The sequence below is a fragment of the Pempheris klunzingeri genome, chromosome 13 (genome assembly GCF_042242105.1).
Source record: "Pempheris klunzingeri isolate RE-2024b chromosome 13, fPemKlu1.hap1, whole genome shotgun sequence".
NCBI lineage: Eukaryota > Metazoa > Chordata > Actinopteri > Acropomatiformes > Pempheridae > Pempheris > Pempheris klunzingeri.
In genome coordinates this window covers 9,903,031-9,923,621 of record NC_092024.1, presented here as the reverse complement: position 1 = coordinate 9,923,621, position 20,591 = coordinate 9,903,031, and the positions used below count along the sequence as shown (strand labels likewise).

The 20,591-nt window shown below is 44.6% G+C and overlaps 1 protein-coding gene across 2 annotated transcripts; it reads right to left on the bottom strand.

Moving 5' to 3' along the window:
* Nucleotides 1–8,919: 8,919 nt before the first annotated feature.
* On the bottom strand, nucleotides 8,920–18,162 carry LOC139212247 (bcl-2-modifying factor-like). Of its 2 annotated transcripts, none has more exons than XM_070842753.1 (4): nucleotides 18,050–18,162; nucleotides 15,872–16,068; nucleotides 15,028–15,227; nucleotides 8,920–10,158 (listed from the first exon to the last, which is right to left on the bottom strand). In XM_070842753.1, exons 2-4 carry the CDS (start codon nucleotides 16,041–16,043, stop codon nucleotides 10,042–10,044), a joined length of 489 nt encoding a protein of 162 aa, XP_070698854.1. In that variant the 5' UTR covers nucleotides 16,044–16,068; nucleotides 18,050–18,162; the 3' UTR covers nucleotides 8,920–10,041. The 2 variants fall into 2 exon arrangements, with proteins under 2 accessions (XP_070698854.1, XP_070698855.1); XM_070842754.1 differs by lacking the exon at nucleotides 18,050–18,162 and adding an exon at nucleotides 17,159–17,217.
* Between the last annotated feature and the right edge of the window lie 2,429 nt (nucleotides 18,163–20,591).

The following is a 20,591-nucleotide window of genomic DNA, read 5'->3' as shown; positions in this document are numbered from 1 at the left end:
TGTAATAGAAGCAGACATAAACGTCACAGGGTCAGCTCTACCACATCACATATAGTTAGCATGTGGAGGTTCACAGCTCTACATGAAGCACAAAACCAAATACCAAGGAATTAAGGTCAACCCTTGAGGCCATAAAAGTATTTGTAGGTAAACTATTGTACAACAAACAGCATTAGACCAGAAGCTGTGAGCTATTCTTATTATCACCGCTGCACTTTAAATCAGTTTAACTGTTGGGTTGGACTTGTCAAAGACAAATGTTGCACACGACTGCACAATGTGCCATTACTTTGTTTTCCAGCCCACCCTCATCTCTGGCTGCATTTGAAATTCATTCAGCTGTCTTGGAAGAGAATTATTTATGAGCAAATCTGTTCATTGGAATGGCTTGTCTTGTTTTTGCTTTACTGTGCTCCCCTGATGCAGACCTGCTGGGACCGCCTGTCAGAATCACCGGTTTTTAATGGAGCCACTGTGCCAAAACACCAGATAGGAAAAGTTAGCTGTTTGTGAAAACAGGAATATAATTACAGCTACATTACAGATATTATAATAATAATCCCTTCACAAAATAGCCACTGCCCCATTTCCCCAAAGTTATTAGCAAGATTCTGTGTATCTGTTGTTTTGTTTGCCTTCAACAGGGTTTTCATGTCCTCCCATGATAGGAGGGAGGTGACCACAGGTTAATGATGAGCAGCCAGAAACGAGACGATTGGAGTGTTTTCAGTTCTCTGAGCTTCAGTCCCAGGTGGCTCCCTCTTTGAGAAGTATGGGTTCAAGAGTTTACCCACAGTCCTCTGGGTAACTGCATTAGCCAATCAGCTTGGAGGGATAGTGACAGTTAGCTGGAGGTGGCCAATGCTGAGACAGCAGTGTGCGAAAAGACGAGGTGAACTGATTTCTCAAAGTCTGGACTGTCCTCTCTGAGGGACAATTGAAGACGGGGGAAAATAAAGAGAAAGACAGAGAAACAGACAGAAATGGTAAAGTAATCGCAACACTGAAGAAAGTTTTTTTTTTTTTTTGTTCGCCTTGCAACTATTTGCTATTAGGATAAATGATCTGCGGCTATATTCAAACTCTGTAAAGGGTCTCCAGAGAGGAGAGGAGAGGAGGGGAGAGGAGAGGAGAGGAGAGGAGAGGAGAGGAGAGGAGAGGAGAGGAGGGGAGAGGAGAGGAGAGGAGAGGAGAGGAGAGGAGAGGAGAGGAGAGGAGAGGAGCCAATCTACGACTTTGTTTATTGCCATCCAAACTTGGCTCCACCAGCCGGCCCTGTAGCTCATGCAATTGTTTGAGATGAGCTGGCAACCTGCCAAACTTGGAGTAAATCAGCACTGTCAGTCAGCAACAACAGCCAGCAAGGGAAGGGGAGGGGAGGAGAGGGGGAGGAGGGGAAAAGGAGCATGTATGTAAGGATGGAGGGGGGGGTGGGTTTGAGAAGGTTTGTGTGTGTGTGTGTGTGTGTGTGTGTGTGTGTGATAGACATACAGATAGCAAGGGAGTGCAGAAAAACAGGGCCAATAAGTGAGAAAAAAAAGAAGTGAAGGAGGACCAGGGAAGTGGGGGATGGGAGGCTAGAGAAAAAAAAAAAAGTCAGAGGGAGAAAGAAAAGGAGAGAGAGAGGGAGGGAGCGCCTGGTGCTCTGTTGTGAAACATGAGCTTGGAAAACCTGCTCCGAATTTAACACTCTACCCAATGTTTTTGCAGTTGTTACTGTTTGGAGGAGGTCCATTGCGTGAGCCGACACACGCACTGAAACCTACACACACAATTGTCCCGGAGCCCCACCCCTGGAGCGCTAGTTGTTTTTCTTCCTCGGCCTCATCCCTCTCCCTTCACTCCTGTTATCAAGGTGAGGTGTGCTAACAAGACAGGCTGCCTGCCTGACGTCTCTGGCGCCCCGCCAAGCTGCTGGGTGAAAAAAAAAAAAAACCACACTGCTGAACTGGTCCGGTTCTATAGCTCGGAGCCTTTATCCAGCCCTTTATGCGTGCTGCCTGCTTGCGAAGACAGTGCGTCTGGAAACTGGGCATGAGGCGAGCTCTTCTCTCATTACTGCACACCACAGGCCGTGCCAGCGCAGAGGGCTCCTCGTGTGTCCTCAGGAAACCACAGTGACTGCTTATTTTTATCTAGCTACATGAACCTCTTTCCTGCCAATTAGTTCCCAACAATGACCCCACTTGTTTATGTACTGTCTATTGAGTGACACCCCCCCATCATAATTAGGCTTGTGTCTTGCTCAGCTACATGCCAAGTGCATGGATTTTCACACGTGGCGAGAGACAGTTGCCTGCTGCGTGCAGGTTTACGGGGTGTATCTTTTAATTGGGCCCAAATGGTGGTGGGTAAGTATGAAGATTTCTGAAAGACTGATAAAGTTGGAAACTGTAGAGGGGAGAACAATAGCCAGCAGGAGACGGAGAGGACAAGTTCAGCAGGTTCATGTGCTGCGCTCCAAGGATTTAAATCCCTCCCCTTGACCACAGGATACTGCTAGTGTTTGTGAGTCAGAGATTTCAGTTCTGTGCATGTGTGTGTGCGCTTACGTGTGTGTGTGTGTCACAGCTGTGAGGCTGGAGTGACTGCTGCTCAACAAAGCACTGCGCTCTGCTGGGTTGCTCTTGGTAAACAAAGGGAACTCACAGTGCTGTGTAGTGATTGCCCAACCTCTCCTTTAACAGAGAAAGTAAAGAAAAGAGTCGGCCGAGCACAGCAGATCGAAGGAGAAGTTAGAGACGGAGGACAAGTAGGGAGTTTTAAAAGTGAGAAAATGAGCCAGCTGCAATAGCAGAACCCAGGACTGTTTATTTGATTATCAGCTACCATGTGTTAACAGATCAATTTCTGCATGCTCTCCCCCCAGCTGTGACAGGGTGGCTGAACAGGCAGAGCAGGCTGGGGGAGGTGGTGAGGGTGGGGGGGAGTTGGGTTGGGGTCTTTGCCAGAGGAGGTCAGCTGTGTTCAGTCACAGCAGAGAGAGGGGGGGTGGGGGTGGTTGCTGAGTTGCTGCGCCCACGGCATGCCCAGCTGAACCCCCGATCAGCCCCTTCTCCCCCTGCAAAGCGACATGCAACACTGTTGGCTTAGCTGCTCATTCCCATGACAACTGCCCGCCTGAGAACCAGATGTGTGCAAAGAGGGGGGAAAGAGAAGAGTGGAAAGTGTTCAAACATTTCTACGGGTGAGGCGGTGACGTTCCTTCGCCTCGCCTTAGACTAGACTAGACGGAGGGAAGTTTGGTGTTTTACATGAAGCTGAAACATTGAACCCAGTTTATTATGGGGAACCATGAGTGTGCAAAACTTCATGGCAATTCCTATTGACTCTCTTATTATGGACAGGAACCCCTGTCCTAAATAAGAGAGTCACATGTCACGGTACTTCCTGCACCGTGACATGTGACTCAAACGAGCTTCCCACTGAGCTAAAATAATTCATTTAAGTGGAACTTTTTCTGTTCATCTCTTTGTATTTTGCTGCTAGTAAAAAAAAGTTTTGTTCACGAGACTCAATGTAATTTCAGACTCATTAGAATAGTTAATTTTCTTAAGTCATGCCTACATTAAGCTATAGCTCAAGGAAAAGGGCATGCTGACAGGTGATAACTGAGTAATAGCCGGTGTGGGCTGGAGTGAGGAGCCACTTGAAGTGGTCTCAGGGCTGGGGGGGAGAATCTGCGGCTGGTGGTGCGGAGCAGGTGCTGAGGTGCCTGTCAACGCAAATTTGCCGTTATTCTCTGTCACACAGCTACTTTATTCACTTAGTGAGACAACACACCACTTTGGCTGAGAGTAAAAGGGACAAGCTGAAGCTGTGGTTGAATTCATTGCACTCTGTGACTTCAGCTGATGCAGAAACTCCTCCTCAGTCTGCCAGAGAGCCAGGCAAGTAGGAGTTAACGGCGTAGGCTGCAGTGTTTTGATTGGCTTTGCAGACATAAACAAGAGCCGTACTTGTGCGTGACCTGTGGGCCTGACCCCAGAGATAGACGCTTCTCTAATGGGTGTCTCTTTCAGCAGGCAGCCAGGCCGGGGGAACAGAGGAGCCATTGTTTGGGCCAGGGAAAGCCAATGCTCCCATTAAACTGCTGAGCTTAGAGGAGAGGACCGTAGGAGCCATGAAGCCGAGGCAAGCGGCAGAGGAGGCAGGGGACATCCTCGGCGCACTGCTGTTTTAGGGTTAAAATTTAGTTTAATGTCTCGAAGCGATCCCATCTGCAGCCACGAAACTGAAGTCTCTACTCATGTGATCTTCATGTGTTTTGACAGTTGTATAAATAGCACTGTTAATTAGCTCCTAATAAGGCTTGAAATTCCTACACTTAGCACACCTAAGACACAGGATTAGGAGCGGAGCGTCGAACAGTTGTGTACACTAAACCAACCGTGACTGGTGTAGAAGCTGTTGTTCAGTTTCAACCACATCCTCTGTCACACGTCATTGTGTGCATGTGTTTGTGTCGGAGGGGGGCAGACAAGGGACTTTTTTTTTTCTGTAAGTGGCCAAACAGGTGAGTCAGGTGTCGCTGAAGCATGAAACCGTACCTGGCATGCGTTACAATAGAGCTGCCACGCGTCAGCCCCGGGGGAGGTGATTGTAAGTTGTCTGGTCTGTCGAATAAAAGGGCAACAAGATCCTGGGAGTGATTGTGAGCAAAGTACGTAAACACGTATGTAAGATAGATATTAAAAAAAAATATCTTCCACACAAATGAACACAAACTTTTAGCGCTCCGAGGAGAACGCTCTTTTGCACTCCACCAAACTAGCAATGCTCACTAAACTTTCATGTTTAGATGTGTCAAGAGCGATCAGTCACTCCCATGCCTGGAGGCCATCCATGCTGTAGTGTAACTAATCTGCAGGCTCAGCAGCATTGGCCTTAACCTTTCAGGAAGTGACAGTCATACAGTTTGAGGTAACTCTTCTCATATCCTCTGTACATGGGCTCATTCAGTTGTCATGCATCACTTGCCTCTATGTGTGTGTGTGTGTGTGTGCAGAGTGCACATAACAGTTATTAGAGATGGATGGAAGCCTCGTTGCTCCCACTAAATTAACGACCTGACAGCAGGAGGGATGTGATGTGCACAGTCTCTGACAAACGCCTGGCTAGCCTCAAATGCCCGACTAGCCTCAGACACTTTGCTAATCCATCAGGGGCTTACTTTCACAATGGGACTCCTTAAAATAAAAGCTCAGGCTCAAAGGAGTGGGAACAGAGCAAAAGAGGGAATTAATTCTTCTTCTTCAGCTTTTTAGGTCCAAGGGTGGGATCACTGGATTTAAGTTGAAGTGAATAGAAAAAAGCAACAACACTTTTCAGGTGTGAAAGACTCATTATACACCTAAAAGTAGAATTATGTATGTTTATTTGGGAAGAATTCTTATTTCTGTGACTATGATTCCTCATCTGATGTTCCTGTTGTGCGTTAGCCACCCGTGAAGCAGCATTTCTCTGCATTGTCACACAGTTTCTGACGTTTTTCTCACACATACGTTACGGCACCACGGTGGTATGTGTAAACTATAACTCCAACTGAGATGCTGAACGCAATGTTGTCACCCAAAAATGAACTTGACTCAACTTGACACCTTCAATAAAATTTTATTGAAAAAAAAAAGTACCAATAAACAACAAGAAATCCAGAAAAAAGATTTGTAGAGCAAAGCTCCATATGTACAGCATATTGCACTACATAACAAATTGTCTTTACTTCCATATTATATCAACAACCAAAAAATATATATAAACACAAAAATGAGTGCACAGTAGAGTCTCGAAAACACACAGTCAATGTTTACAAAAATGCTACATTTTCGCTGGGTCTCATTTTCTTGGTATACAGAGAGTGTGTGATAATCAAGACTTCGTTGAAACTGAGCAGTTAAAGGCATATTCCAGGGTTTTAGAAATACATGTACACTTTATCTGTTCTGCAAAGAAGGGCGAATATTTCATAGCTATAAGCTCATGAGCCAAATTAACCACAACCATGAATTGATTTGGTTTGCTTGGGTTTTGTTTATACACCGCGATGAGATGTGCAAGGAATGTTGCAAGTTCATTTTTTTATTTAAAAAAAATGCCCTTGATCTCAAGAACTTCAAATAGTATCCTACTCGTATTAAAAATTATTTAACAAGCATGAACTGTCCTTATAAAATCAGACCCCTTTTCTTAAGAAAATACATTTTAAAAAGTTAAGAAAGACCACGAAGAAGAAATGTTTTTAAAAAAAAAAATCCAAAAATCAAAACCTTCCTCGAAAAACTTCAAATGTATATAAAGTGGACTACAAAAATTCAAGACACTGACGGTTTCCATAAAATACATGTCCCACTCTTGGGATCCTCCACACTCGCATATAATGTGATGAGTGCAGCTTGGGAACCTCATTCTAACAAAATTATACAGGGCACCATGGTGGCTTGTTTCCCTTTCCGATAAATCAAACAGGCCATCAATCCAAGCCTTCTTGGTCGATGCACAGATATACTTCTGACGCAAGGCGAGATTAGCCCAAGAGAACAATCCAGAGTATATACTATACATTAACACACATCAGATAGGGACCCATGGGATCTACAGAAACAAAGTACTTTCCAGTGCATATTGATTACAACACAATGATCAAGATTAAAGAATTGACCACAAAAGCTAACGCCCTGTGACTTGAAAAGAAGGCAACTTATTTCTGTGTGTTTTGAAGCATTTCTAATGGCATGTGTATCATTAGCAATGGGTGGGATGGGTGATGACTCATTAATTATAAAGGAAAGGTTGCTTCCTGTCGACAGGTTACACTGCATCGAAGCTGCTGCTTTTCTAGATCACGTGCTGTGAATCTACCCACGATGACTGGTGAATCGGGTGGTGGAAGATAATGAAAAAGGTCTTAATTGGTCGGGCCCATCCCTGGAAAATCACAACCTTTTAAGTAAGATACTCCACCCAAAATCTGTTTTTTGGAGAATCAAACACCCCTCCTGTGGGCTTGAAAGGTGAAGCTTGTGGTTTTCTTTTTCACGAAGGGCAGCAGCTGTGGTCATCGTGAATTCACATTGGTTACGAACTGTTCCAATAAGAAAGAATGACGCATTTTCGAAGTGAAAAAAGGTCAAAATGATGATGATGAAGGCTCAATATGCTCCAGTTACATTTTGGATAGATGCATGAATACACTAGTTCCTCTGAATAACATGGTGCTCCTCCAAGCTGTGAAGATCTGACAGAAGCACAATAACCAACATGAATTTAAATTGACCAAGAGCTGTTGTTTCTTCACAAAGGGCCAAACTACAAACATCTTACAGCCTACAGGAGATGAGTGATACTGAAAAAGTAGACTCTAGGTTGAGAGTCCCATGAAGTAAAGTCAGGTACAATGCAGGCCAGCCAGCCCTGCTCCAAGTCAAACAACTGAAGTCGAAGGCCAAAACAGAAAAAAAAAGCAAAATAAGAAATAATTGCACACACGAATGTATACAGTAGAAGTGGGCAAATCTACAAAAAATAAATAAGAAGGTAAAAATAAATTACAAAATGAACCAATGAACAATATCCATGTAATAAAGGAGCAGCAAGCCAAGAGCTAATGGTGAGACGGGGCGCTACAGGGACTGGCTCAGCGTTCAGGATCCGCAGGAAACTATAACCACAACCACATTCAGTGCACCTCACACGCCTACGACTACATGCTCAGTAGCCCCCGTCACCACCAAAGACAGCAAGTCAGCCTCGGACTCCTCAGTCAAACTGTACCTTTATGTGTGTGCACAGAAATTGGCCAAGTTGAATTTTTTTTTTTTAACTGAAATGAAAATAAGAGACTTGACAACACCTCGAGAGGTTTCATCATAAATAAATGGGTGAAAACACAGCTCTTCTTCCAACCATGTAACAGATTCTCAAGGTTACCAGTAGCCCACAAAGTCCATCCCTGAGACATCTTTAAGAAAAGGAGAGGAAACCCTTGTTATGCAGTGATAAACTTGACACATTATAAGGAGCGAGTAATTACAGACCCCTGATATGTACTGCTCCTTGGGTCCAAGAGTTGGCCTGGGTTCAGCGATGGAAAATATAACAAACAGCATCTTCAACAGTGTCTTTAAACATATTCATATTTCAGCAATAACTACAGTCATTTTCACTTTAGTCTTGTTGTTGTTTGTCTGCTGAGTCAGTGGTGGTTATATGTACTATAAATGTCCCAAATGTGGATCTGAGCACCAAAGATCACCCAACAGAATAGAAAATAATGTAAAACCCCATAAAAGTAGCCTGAGAAGATCTGTTTCACAGATTGATTTTGCAGTATTGTGTGGTGTTCAGAACACACACGGGCTGTGAGAAACAAACCAGGACAGAAACCTTTCAATCGAGGCCCACGGCTCCATCGTAATGTCATCTATTTTAGCCTGAAACACTAATGCATGAAATTTCCAGAACCCATATCTGATCCAGGTTCCGGACTGTGTTCAGTCAGGTCTCAACATTGATTATTTGTCTTGGACGTAAGAATGAATACTTCTGAAATGTTGTGGCAAGAACACAAGTCATGACTGAAAACCTTCATACAAGACAGAGGTTAGCTCGGTAACAATCTGAACTCTTGAAGGGTGTACGTCTAGTGCAAAAACAGTGGATCCACAGTTCCACTTCAAGGGCATGGAGGTCTGAAAACAATCACATGAAACAAACACATCTAAAACACAGGGATAACTTGAATTTGAGTTTGGGGACAAACTTAAACTGGAGAAAGAGTATCTAGTGTAAAACCATTACAGTAGACTTGGCCAAATTGTTTTGTTAGGTAAAGAATACCGCAGCTCTGTATAACAAACGATGCGCTTTACCCTAATGTTATAATTTAGTGTAAGGGTGCCAGATGCAAAAATGCACGCAAAAGTCAGCACATTTCTTTAATCTAAATATCTTCTCCTGCACTTTTAAGGTAACTTGTCCAGCCCTCTGTTAGTGTGCTACATGCAGCCAGTTGCATATTCAGGCCAGTGGCTTGAAATTAATCAGTAATGTTGGGGTGTATCTGGTAGGTTGATTGTTAATGCTCCGTAGGTTTGTCAGTTCACATGATATTTATTGGTTACAGCTAATTGGGAACTGTTTTCAGTGTCAATAATCCCAGTTCCTTGAGTCGATATTAGCATCAAACAGTGCTCGCTTACAATCTGATTGAACGCTGTTGCAAACAGGTTTGCTGGCAGTCACCTGGCTTGTCCGACCAGTCACTGATGTTCAGGGCTCAGTGTAAACTTCCTGAGCCTTCAAGATGTTTTCACCGTTCGACATGTAGCACATGACTGACAAAAGGCTCGCCTTAAAATATCTATGCATATTAAAAAAGAAATTTAGATAACAAGTGAAGATGTGCAGACTTTTTCATGTGCGGATACTGAGGGATCGTGTTCAAACTTAAAACCATACCGAAGAAAATGGAGGAGAAAGAAAACAAAAACAGAAAGTATAAATCAAGAAAACAAGAAAAGATAAATGTTCCATTGAGGTGCGGTGCAAAATGCTTTGTTCTGAGAAGTTGCCTCTTTGGAAATTAGTAAATCTACTTGTCTGGTCACCTGGGAAACTTCAGAAAAGAAAACCTCCCACCACATTTCCTTTTACTTCCTAACCGTCTCATCTTGCCTGTCAAAATTGCTCAATACTCATTCTGGCAGAAGACACTGAATAAGGCATTCCCAGGGTCTGTGGAGGTCATTAAAGATGGATACATGTTGAAGTGCAAAAAATTTAACAAGAACAATGTACTGTACAAAAACGACTACACCACACGTATACCAAAATATGAACATTGTCCTGTGGAGCAATCTCGGATCATCATGGCATCTTCTTGGAAAGAAAAAAACACACGACCTTGTATAAAAGTTGGTTGTCTCCGTCCCGCGGTGACTTTTAGTCTCCTTTCTTTTCCACCCCCAAAAACAGACCCGTGTAAGATTTGACAGTGCCATTAGGAGTCCAGTTCTTCGGAGAGATGATGAAGGAAGACCCCCCTCACCTCCGTCCTGCTCCGCCTCCTCCAGCAATGAACCCCCTGTCAAACAGAAGGCTGAGCAGAGCTGCAGTCAGACGCCACCACAGCGGCCCCTGGTTCCTTTGGTTTCGATGATACTGCAACAACAAATAAAGATGAAGTTAGCGCACTCTTCTGAAGCTAGCGAGATAGTCACTAGTTTGGGTTTTCAGAGTGAGCTTCAGTTTGTGTTGGCTGTGATGTATGCCGATTGACAGTAAGCACGATTAAAAAAAAAAAACTGAGAAGAGTGGAAGGCAAAACCAGACGCCGGAACGACGCTGATATTTTCACAACAGTCTACCTCTGTCCCCAACAATACTTATTAGAGAGGCCTTCCTTTGAGTGCGGGATCCTTACGCAATCCGGGCCTCCCAACACACATTCAAAGCCATAAACACACACACACACACTGTACGGTCACACTTTCTCTAATCTTTCTGGCAGAGACCAGCAGCCAGTGGCTCAGGAGGAGCCTCTCTCAGGTTTGTGAGCCGACTGGATTGTGTGCGATTAGGGGGGATAATGCTATCTCTGCCATTGAGAAGCTGAGATAAGATAATTGCACCAAATGGGATTAGGGGGGGTCTTGATGAGAGGCAGGAGAGAGGTACAGTAGTCCAACAGCTCATCTGCGGACGAAAGGCAGACTCCACCACGCCTGATAGCGCCGTGGCTATTTTCAGTCCACGAGGGTTGTAAACTGGGGGTAGACTTGAGATTACTTTTTCATGACAATGCACCAAGTGTTCTACCTTTTCTTGTTTACGAAAGCCACAATATCTAAAAGCAGAGATTAGATATACCATATTTACACGAGTGTTAACGTGGTGTCCAAACATTGACCCAGTTAATAGCCAAGAACTGGCATTGTGATAAGCCTCTTCTATACTCTTATCAATTTGTGGCGCACATTGCAGGGTGTTGCATAAGCTCTGCCAGGTTCCAACAAGCATGTGTGCGTCTTATTCACTACTCGCTTACTCTTACTTGCTTTTTGTTCAAAGGAAAAATGAAGAGGTTAAAAAAGAAAATCATGGCAAAGGCCACTGGGATGATAAAAACCAGTTCTCTGTTGTATGGCATATCTAAGTCTTGCCCGGGGCTTATTTTGATAAGGACATAATAATAGCATAATGTCTGCTTAAATAAACATGGGCCGGCATGAGCTGGAAGCTTGCATGGCTTTTTAAAAAGTCTTTTTTAATGAAAAATAAATGATATGATTACAATTATATGATTGCATATAGATTACAGTCAGCTCTAGGATTACAGTCAACCAACTGTAGGATCAAAGAACAGAAAGGCAGAATGACTCCATGTGTGCAATTATATGAACATTGTATGTCAATATGTGCAATACTTAATGATGCTTAGAGTGTCAGCGTTACACTGCTAAAGCTGCAGGAGTTAAATGAGTTCACTGAGGGATTTATCTCGCTACAAAAGGTTGTGTATTTACTACAAGCTGCATGAGAAGCAGTTAATCTTTATAAACAGAAATAGAACGTTCCTGTGACATGACCTTTTGCCCTCCATTCTGTCAAACTGAGAGAAAGACACCAAGACAAACAGAGAGAAAGACAGAGAGAGAGAATGAGAAAAAGAGGTGTGCACAGTTCTGTCGCAACTTCGTCATGAGTCACACCACCAACTGTTAAAATGAGGCACAGGCTCTAAATTTAGCCAGCGCTAGAGCGGCAGAGTCTAGCCAGATGCTTGGTGTCGTCACTGTGACACTGGCCTGATGTGCTTTATCAGTGTCCCACGCGGGCTGTCCGTCCAGCCAGCTGCTCAGAAGCTCTGCCTTATCTCTTGAGCAAACAGTCCAGCCTCAACAGCAAGAAACTCTGGACTAGTCCCATCAGAGGGGGAGACAAGGGGCCAAGAAAAAATACAAACAAAAGAGCAGTGGTTTCAGATAATGGAGAGCAGCACAAACGGACATCACCGCGAACAAAAATCATCACATAACAATGAATGACGAGTAAATAGCCAAGCCAGCTTCGTGTGTTTTTATTTCCAGCGCAGCTCCACTCCTCCCCCCCTCTAAAAGTGCTGAAAGGAGAGAGTGCCGTGCCCTCGCTGGAACAGTGAAGAGATAAAGCCACAAACACTGCCTGCGTGCAGACACACACACTCAACACACACACACACACAGGCGATATTCAACTCTGCTTTCAACACCTCCTATCGAAAGCACCAGGAGTCGTCTCTCTTAAAAAAACATGGGGATGAAACCTAACCCTGCTCCTTGCCCTGTGCGGGCTGGAGCAGTCTTCCTGCCATTGTGACTGTCATTATTGCCGTGTCTCAAATGGCGGGCCAGTTAATGTCAGTGATCCTCTGGGACCTCGGCGTCCCCTCCAGCCCTCTCTGACTGAGGAGCAATTTATCTGTCAGCATCCACCAGCACTCCTTCGCTACCTAATCCCTCTTTTCGCCAGGGGCCATGGGCTCGCATGGAGAACGCTCACAGCCACATCGCGCCCAAATCCACAGAGAAGATGGCAGTCAAAGGCACTTGGATGGCTCAGGGACAAGTGTCTGCACTGAATGACTGCAATCACCTACTGACAGGGGCGGACAGGACTGAGAACAGACTAACAGCAAAACTGTTATGGAGTGAGAGTGTTTGGACTGCCAGACCGTGTGATAGTGAGAGGTGAAAAACAGCAGAAAAACAAGTATGGGTGTATTCATGCATGAGCTTGTACACACACACACACGCAATACATTTAATTGCACAACCAAAGCCAGAAATAACAATTACAGAGGCCACAGTAGAATCGCACATCCACATCAGTATTTGGTGTGTAAAAACATATCTCTCCACTTGAACAACAAATGTCAAACAGTGGTCATACTGGTCTCAATGGAAGCTAGCATTAAAAATATCTTAACTCTTTATGATGCAGGCTCATTCACTATCGCAACATCAGTGCATCTGTGTCCTGTCACTTGTAGCTTCAGGATAGAACTTCACAGGGCCGTTTTGCTCTGACTGTCCTCCGTGCTGTTTACTCAACTAGCAAAAGGAGCACAAGCCACTTCCTCATCCCCTGACCCAGGCCTGCCTCCGTTGTGCGTCACTACATCCCAGCCACACACACACACACACACACCTCAGCAACCCTCTTGTCTGACTGTCTGTCTGTGTGTGTCTGCCAGTGTCACAATACATGAGTCATGCTGAGCTGTGGCGGTATAAATAACTTTTGATAAGCGCATCAGAAAATCAGAAATTGTCTCACACTTGAGAGCACGAAGTAAAGAAAGGATTCTATTACTTGCGGGGCAGGGAAGGTCCCACTTCCCAAAAAGGAGGTTTTTAAACAACAGAGGATGGTTGTTACTTTATCATTTGAGGTTTATTCCCAAACCTCCTTCCCTCAAATACACGCTTATACCATCATTACGACCCCCCCCCCCCCCCCTCTCTCTAGGCTGTGTAGACCTCTTATTTGGGTGTCTCCTGTGGCCGAGGGAAGGAGCTGACTGGAGACTCCCTGGAACCGCAGCTGTCCCCCTCGGGGCTCACGTGCTGAGCGTCAGGTTACAACATGTTTACCTACTCCCGCCACTTCTGCTTTTTCCCGGACCCATCAGTACATGAGGATACGTGTGTTCAAATGTGCATGTGCGAATAAATGTGTGTGCTAGACTAACTACGTGTGCGACAACAGGCTCGCACCTTACAGAAAATCCCCTGAGGGTTTATATGTACTTTTGATGCTACGGCCAATAAAACAACTGTCAGTCAAGGTCGTACAACAGTCCCCCAAAGAAGCAACATTATGAACAGGCTCAGTGGACAGTGTCACTCTGACCGCAGTGTGTTGTTTGAGTTCAGGCATCCTCCATGCCACTTGCCCCCACAGCACACTGAGGAAACGGGAGAAAAGAGATGGAGAAAGAGAGAGAGACATAAACAGGAAGAGGAGGCAGGGGGAGGGCCTGGGGTTGGTGAGGTGGGGGAAGGGCTGTCCTGGTTCAGCAATGTCTTTGGCTTGAGGGTAGGGAAGGGGGGTGACATGCTGGGCTCTGTAAATTCTACATGTGCACAGCCTCTCCAAAACAAATGTGGAGCAAACAGAATAAAAGAGAGCAAACCATTCATCTTTGTCAGATCAACATGGGGGGAAAAAAATTGTGTGGTGTTGTTAATGTGTGGACGGCACTTTTTTCCTGCTTTGACTATTTAAAAAAAACGCCTAATCGCCCCTTAATCTGACACACACACAAATTAAGTCACACACAAACACAATGGTGTCTAGTTTGATGGCACTAGAGGTATGCTTAATCTGCTGCATGGCACTACAGTCAGTGGAAATGGATAAAAACGACGGTAGGGCTGTTTCAAAATAAAAGCTGTGTAGGTTGTCCGTGTGAGACCCATAAAAGCTACTGATATAATGAACCATAATCACTAACACTAACACTAACACTAACACTAACTACTTGAGGATACACTGGTTGCCATTTTTGTTTGAGTGGTTTATTTAACAAATGTAATTTTCTCCTGCATAAAAAATAATAAGGTGCAAATTTCTTCACTATTTGATTACAACTGCTGAGTAATAAAGGTGAAGAACAAAGACGTGTTCATGGTGTTTTTCTCAGATTGTTATAATATGACATGACTGGCTTTATTGTATTTTATTTTGCCAGCTCAGTTTGACTGTCCTATCTAGAAGCTATCCAAACAACAGGAAAGAGATTTGTTTGCCTGGTGGCAGTCACAGGTAACAATCTATTATTTAAATTTGAAAACTGTCAGGGGACTTTGTGTAACACGTCTACATCGGGATTGCCTGCACGCAACACTTCGTGAAGGGCACTGAGGGGAGATTCTGTTACCGCTTGGGGGTATTATTGGCCAGTCGCACTTGTTTACTGCCGCCAAACTAGAGGCCAAGGTGTCTGTCTAGAGTTTGTAGTCAGCAGGATGCATGTTTCCTCCTCACCAGTTGTAGGTGTTCCCGGTGAAACTGGTCTCCTATCAGCTGGAGTTTCTGGCCAATGCAGGCCTCCACACTGCGGGCCACAGGTTGCTGCTGGGGTATCTGCATCCCGTTTTGCTCCTGCTCGCTTTCTTGATGCCTTGCTTCCTGATCCCCAACAAGCTCAAAGTGTGCCGGGAAGTGCAATCGAAAACCTGCGTTGCCTGTTGGGTGTCAAGGCTGAGACTTATTATTTTGTCAACAACACAAGTGCTCACCATAAAAAAGTAACTTCAGCAATCACACCTGACTGTTTTTCCCTGTGACCATGTCTACTCTGATGATGCAACAGGTACAAAGAGCAGCCAGGTAACGCTGAACTTTACCCACAACTTTCACTGCTGTTTCTTTTTAATCAAACACTGTGAGTCATTTATAAGTTTCATAAGTCACTAACACACAACAAACTCACATGACACAGATGTGAGGGCAGCTAGTCGTCACACAGCTACTTTGGCATGATTACTTCTATATGGCGCCAATGTAATTTTGCTGTTACTGGTAATCGCTTCTCTGTGCAGTTGCTGCTCACGCAGGTAAGCACTTCTGTCACATCCTTTCAGTCACAATGCCAGTCTGGCGCCTTTAGAAAAGCAAAGCAGCTGGGTACACTCCATACAGACCATAAAAGCCACTGTGATCACGACTATGCGGCGCCAGGGGTGAGATCAGTGCATCAACATTGTTGCCTATTTCTCACAGCAGGTCTCACATTATAGTTTCGTGCTTCAGTTTTATAACACTGGTGGTTACGCACAAAGCAATGTTCCCTTTTCTCTTTTGACATACGGTATGTCATCAGCCTCACCGTAGAAGAGTGGTCTGGGCTCCTTTGCGACTCCACAGGGCAGCATGCCGTTGTTCGGTGCCAGGGCAGGGCCAGGTGTCTGTGTGCCCCGGTCTTCACACTTTATCTCCTGGAATGTGGTGCGCCAGCAGCGAGGGTCTGGCTCAAACACATCATCCTCCTCATCGTCCATACGGGGGCACTATAAGATGAGCAGCCTTAGAAAAAACAAAAACAGGACAGACAAAGAAAGGTTACAGCTATGGTTCAATATACAGAACATTTGTATTCCAGTGAGTATATGAATCAGTGGCAGTTTCCTAATAACGGTAACCTTGGACAAGTCTGCATTAGGCCTGATGAGATGATCTCAGACACATTCATTATACGCTCATTCCACCAAAAACATCCATTATCATTATAGACAACCTGTCTGGTTTGTAAAGAGTGCCCTCAAATCAATAAAACCACACTGGACAAGTTGGGAAGAGAAAATGAGCAAACGGTCTGCCTTCATTCGAGGGGCTCAGTGCTTATTTAGACAAATGGCTCTGTTCGTCTCAGTGATGAAACCACACAATTCACTGCGGAGACTCTGCGGTTGAGCTACATTTACATAAATGGAAGTTTGGCTGACTCATTTAACTTAAATGACAATCTCACATGTCTGCGCTCAGTAGCCCCGAAGGTAGCAGCCTGGCTACTAACTTATAAGACTAACATCAGGTACTTTTACAGCAAACAGGTGTAGGTATTAGTGCATAAAATTACATAGCACGAAAACTTGATGGCAGGAATAATAAAAAAAATGCATGATTGTAAATCATTAAAGCAACTCTACCAGTGTGGCATGAACACTTGGGAATCTCTCCAATATCAACGATGCACTCCACTCAAACCCTTGAACCATACCGTGTGTCAAAGAGTTATCAAAACATGGGTGAAATTCAAGTTGCCTCACCAGCTAACCCCCAAGTCACCATCAATTGTAATACAGGGTTAGACTACTACCACACGTCCAAATTAGGGTTCACAGCAGAAGGGTAATGACAGTCTTTGAGGAAAATCCTGAGCCACTCTCCCTACCCTGGTCTGTCAGCTTGCCAGCTCCCTGAGAGGGAGTTTTCATTTCTACACACAACATAAGCAGATTGTCCTGCCTCTAGCATGCCCAGGCCTCACAACATACTGCGTGCCTTCACAATAAACCCCGTGTGTAAAACCACTTAATGCTTTGTTTTGACAGACAAAGGGTGAGAACATGCAAGGCTCAGAGAAAAAAAAACAAAAAAAAACACACACACACACAGGATCAACTTCCAGATGCCCAGGACTACTTTCTGTGCTGCTCTGCTGTCCAGGTAGAGAGCTGCCTGTTTGTGTCAGCCAGTGGCTCCCCCTGCTGCAAACTACATATCCCTAACAAAAGGGGAGGAGGGGGAGATGGTGGTGGGGGGGTGAAGCGGCTCTGTTATTGACACACTTTCAATCCAATGGTATCGAGAGTCTCACATCGCACCATTTCCACTTTATATATCCCAATAACGTCGTGCACATCAGGACCTGACGTGACGAGGTCGCGAAAAAAAAAAAAAATCAGTCAGTCAGTTAAAAAAAAAAAAAAAAGGGTTCGAATAACTACTCACAAGAAAACAATGCCCCTAACCTAAAGTATGCCGAAGGGGACTGTGAAGTGATGTAAGAGAAAGTCCAAAACACACATCTGGAAAAAGAGATGTCGTCTAAAAGATGTAATTACACGCTCACATGTTGAATTATTGCAGGCTGTGGACAAAAGCAGATGTCAGGGCGCTTCTCTAAAGACTAAAACACAACGGAGAGACAACACTTGCAGCACAAACAGCGGTGCGGGCTGAAGTCCATTCACCGACTGAGCTCTTAAAACCGGGAAAGCCGGTATAATTCAAATCCCTGCTGTATGAATGACAGGCTGACTTACACTAAATACTGTTTTTTATTTGCGCCGCTTTGCCCTTTCGGCGCAGTTATGTCCGCAAACACACGTCGAAACAAGTTCTCCGCAGCTGTCTCGAGGACGACAGCGGCAGGTTGTTTAGCTGCTTCTTCCTCAGGACGCGGCTGTTTCTCTGCTTCAAGCCGACGAGCTGCTGCTGTTAGAGGTGCACACTGGCCGGGGAAAGGGACATTTAAATGTGTGTTTTTTTAAAAGAAACTCACCACAAAGGATGGCTTCGTTGTAACGGCTGTCTTCTACAAATAAGGTTTAAAAGAAAAAAAGGACGAGTTCAATATCCCGGCGGGTCAAGCGAGTTTAGTCCGTATCGCCTCCACGACTGCTTCCATACTGTGAAAAAAAGTGCTACAAGCCGCCGATTTCATTTCGCCGACGTCAGCTCCAAACTGGCTCCGCCGCCGGGGCGTGGTGCCCAAAGTTAGTAAATAAATCCTCCTTATTAAAAACCCAGCGTCTCTGCCGGCCGGCTGCGTGCACGCCGGCCGGAGCCAGAGCCTGTCTCTTTAAGGCTCAGTGACGCGCCGAGGCTGCGGCCAATCAGCGGCTTTGTTTTTATCCCGCCTTCCGCTTCGCGTATTCAGACACGTGGACGGGAAATTCCCAGTAGCACGAGACCGCTTTCACGCTGCAGCCGCATCTCATCTGGTCAGAGACCTGAGAGCTGCTGTCATCAGGGGGGTTTCACTGCGCTGATGATAAAGAGAAAATGTGATCTGATACTTAATCTTCATATTTAGCGTAGAGTTTACAGGATTAATAACAAATATTTCTGTAAGGTTATTGATAAATAATGAAAACACCCATGGCTACAGCTTATAATGTGTTATAAGAATATACAGAGTGTATTCAGTTAGTGGTTTTGCCTTTTTGCTCCTTATAAGATGGGGGGAAGTGGCCTAGATTTTGATCAGTCTAATCAGGCAGCTGTGGCAGAGAGCATGTGTGTATAGGTTGCATCACAACAAAATAAACAGGTTTTTAGATCAGCCTTGACACCGTAAATTATGTCTTGCATCAATACATCACAGAAAAAAGTAGTCAATGTGGTGGCAGTGGTTCTCAAACTCTGATGCCACCTCACACCACATAAACTGACTTTCATCACTTATTAACAATATTGGAGCAGCGGCTATTAGAAAAGGAGCCATGCTAAAATGTACAGAAATTGAATGATTCAGGTCAGCTCTATAGCATCAGCACTCCTGTTCATTTATAGTCCCCACATCATAAATCAAGTCCATATTTAGTTTCTCTCCATATTCTCCCCACTCGTCTAAATGTTGGACACATACAGCAACCATCACAATAGTTTGTCTCTTACTGGTGAATAAAATGATCAAGATCTAAACAGTTTGTTGTGAAATCTACAGCAGATCATTTCCAGTGTAACCACAGACATCGTTATTCTTTTATTTTTCTGGGTGATTTACGGTCAGTTAATTGCGTGACAGTTAACCATGTCCATGCTGATTCTAGTTGGCCTCTTGTTGTTATGGCAGGGAGGGCAGGTGCTGGTGAGCTGCCCCCTCCCCTCGGGGCCATCGCCGATCAATAAACCCCCGGACAGCTGGAGCCGAGGCTGACCCTCTGCATTCTCCTACAGAGCATCACCCTGCCCCCAACTCCTCTCCCTCCACCCCCCTTGTGTCCTTCAGCTGTGATCATGTCCCACCACTGAGCTATGTGAGAAGTCACGGGTCCCTGCCTCCTCTGTCTTGCCTGAATTTGATAGACCTCTGGGTTTGGACTTTGGCACACCTGCGGCCTCTCCGCAGAGGTGGGGATGCGCTGTGGATGAGGGGATTGGCTTCCTCACTCACTGTGATATTGGAAACTTGATCACTTCTTGCATGAGTGATCGCTGTAAACAACAAAAGGCACAAAGATGCGGGAGCATTAGCTGCAGCTTCCTTTTGTACTGCAGCCAAACAAAGGAGATCCCCCCTACTTAAGAGACCATCAAGGAAACACCTGTAATTATTGAAGACAAAGAATCCTTTTAAGGAGAGGTCATTGTCATAAACACAGTATGCCTGTTAAAGTGTCTTACGGCAGAGTAATGAGAAAAACATAATCGCAAGTCAGACTTTTCATGGTAATTTGTTAGAAAGCGTTTGACAGGTTTTTTATTCAAAATGTATACAGCAGTGATGAAAGTACATTTATCTTAAGAAACAAACCTAAGTTATTCATTAACATGCATTAGTCTGTGATGTATTGGCATTTGAGAGTAGCTGCAGAGATCACTGAGGCCATAAGGCAGCTCTCAGTGGGACACACAGAGAGGCCTCTATAACATAAATAATGAACATGGATAAATTCTCTGCAGCTCTTACTGCTACCTCAGAACATGAATTTTAAATGCAACACACTGCTGACTTAACTAATTGAGCCATGTCTATCAGTATGTGGATTATGGCTTCGTGTTGATGAATGTCTCCAAGTCTTTGAAGTGCATGCAGACAAATTCAATTTGTACAACTTATCCAGGTAAAACTCTCACTTGAGTGAGGATGCATTAACAGAATACGGTGCCTGGGAAATATCCATTAATGTCTCTTTCTCTCCAATGCTAAACTATGTTGTCACTGACTTGTTTTTGCATTGTGGAAAGCAGGTGTTCATAAATAAGTTCTCATAGACGCCTGAGAACCCTGGGAGAGAGAGGGCAGGCATCAGTTTATGTTACACCAGAAAGCCATTTCTGGAAAGCGATGCACGCGCACACACAAACACACACACTCT

Bases quoted from the DNA above. Each gene is read 5' to 3' on its own strand.
- LOC139212247 (XM_070842753.1), bottom strand. From the start codon at position 16,043: ATGGACGATGAGGAGGATGATGTGTTTGAGCCAGACCCTCGCTGCTGG. The intron at 15,228-15,871 runs GTGAGGCTGATG...GACACCCAACAG, and splicing joins GCCCAGACCACTCTTCTACG to GCAACGCAGGTTTTCGATTG. The intron at 10,159-15,027 runs GTGAGGAGGAAA...TTGTTGTTGCAG, and splicing joins ACCGGGAACACCTACAACTG to TATCATCGAAACCAAAGGAA.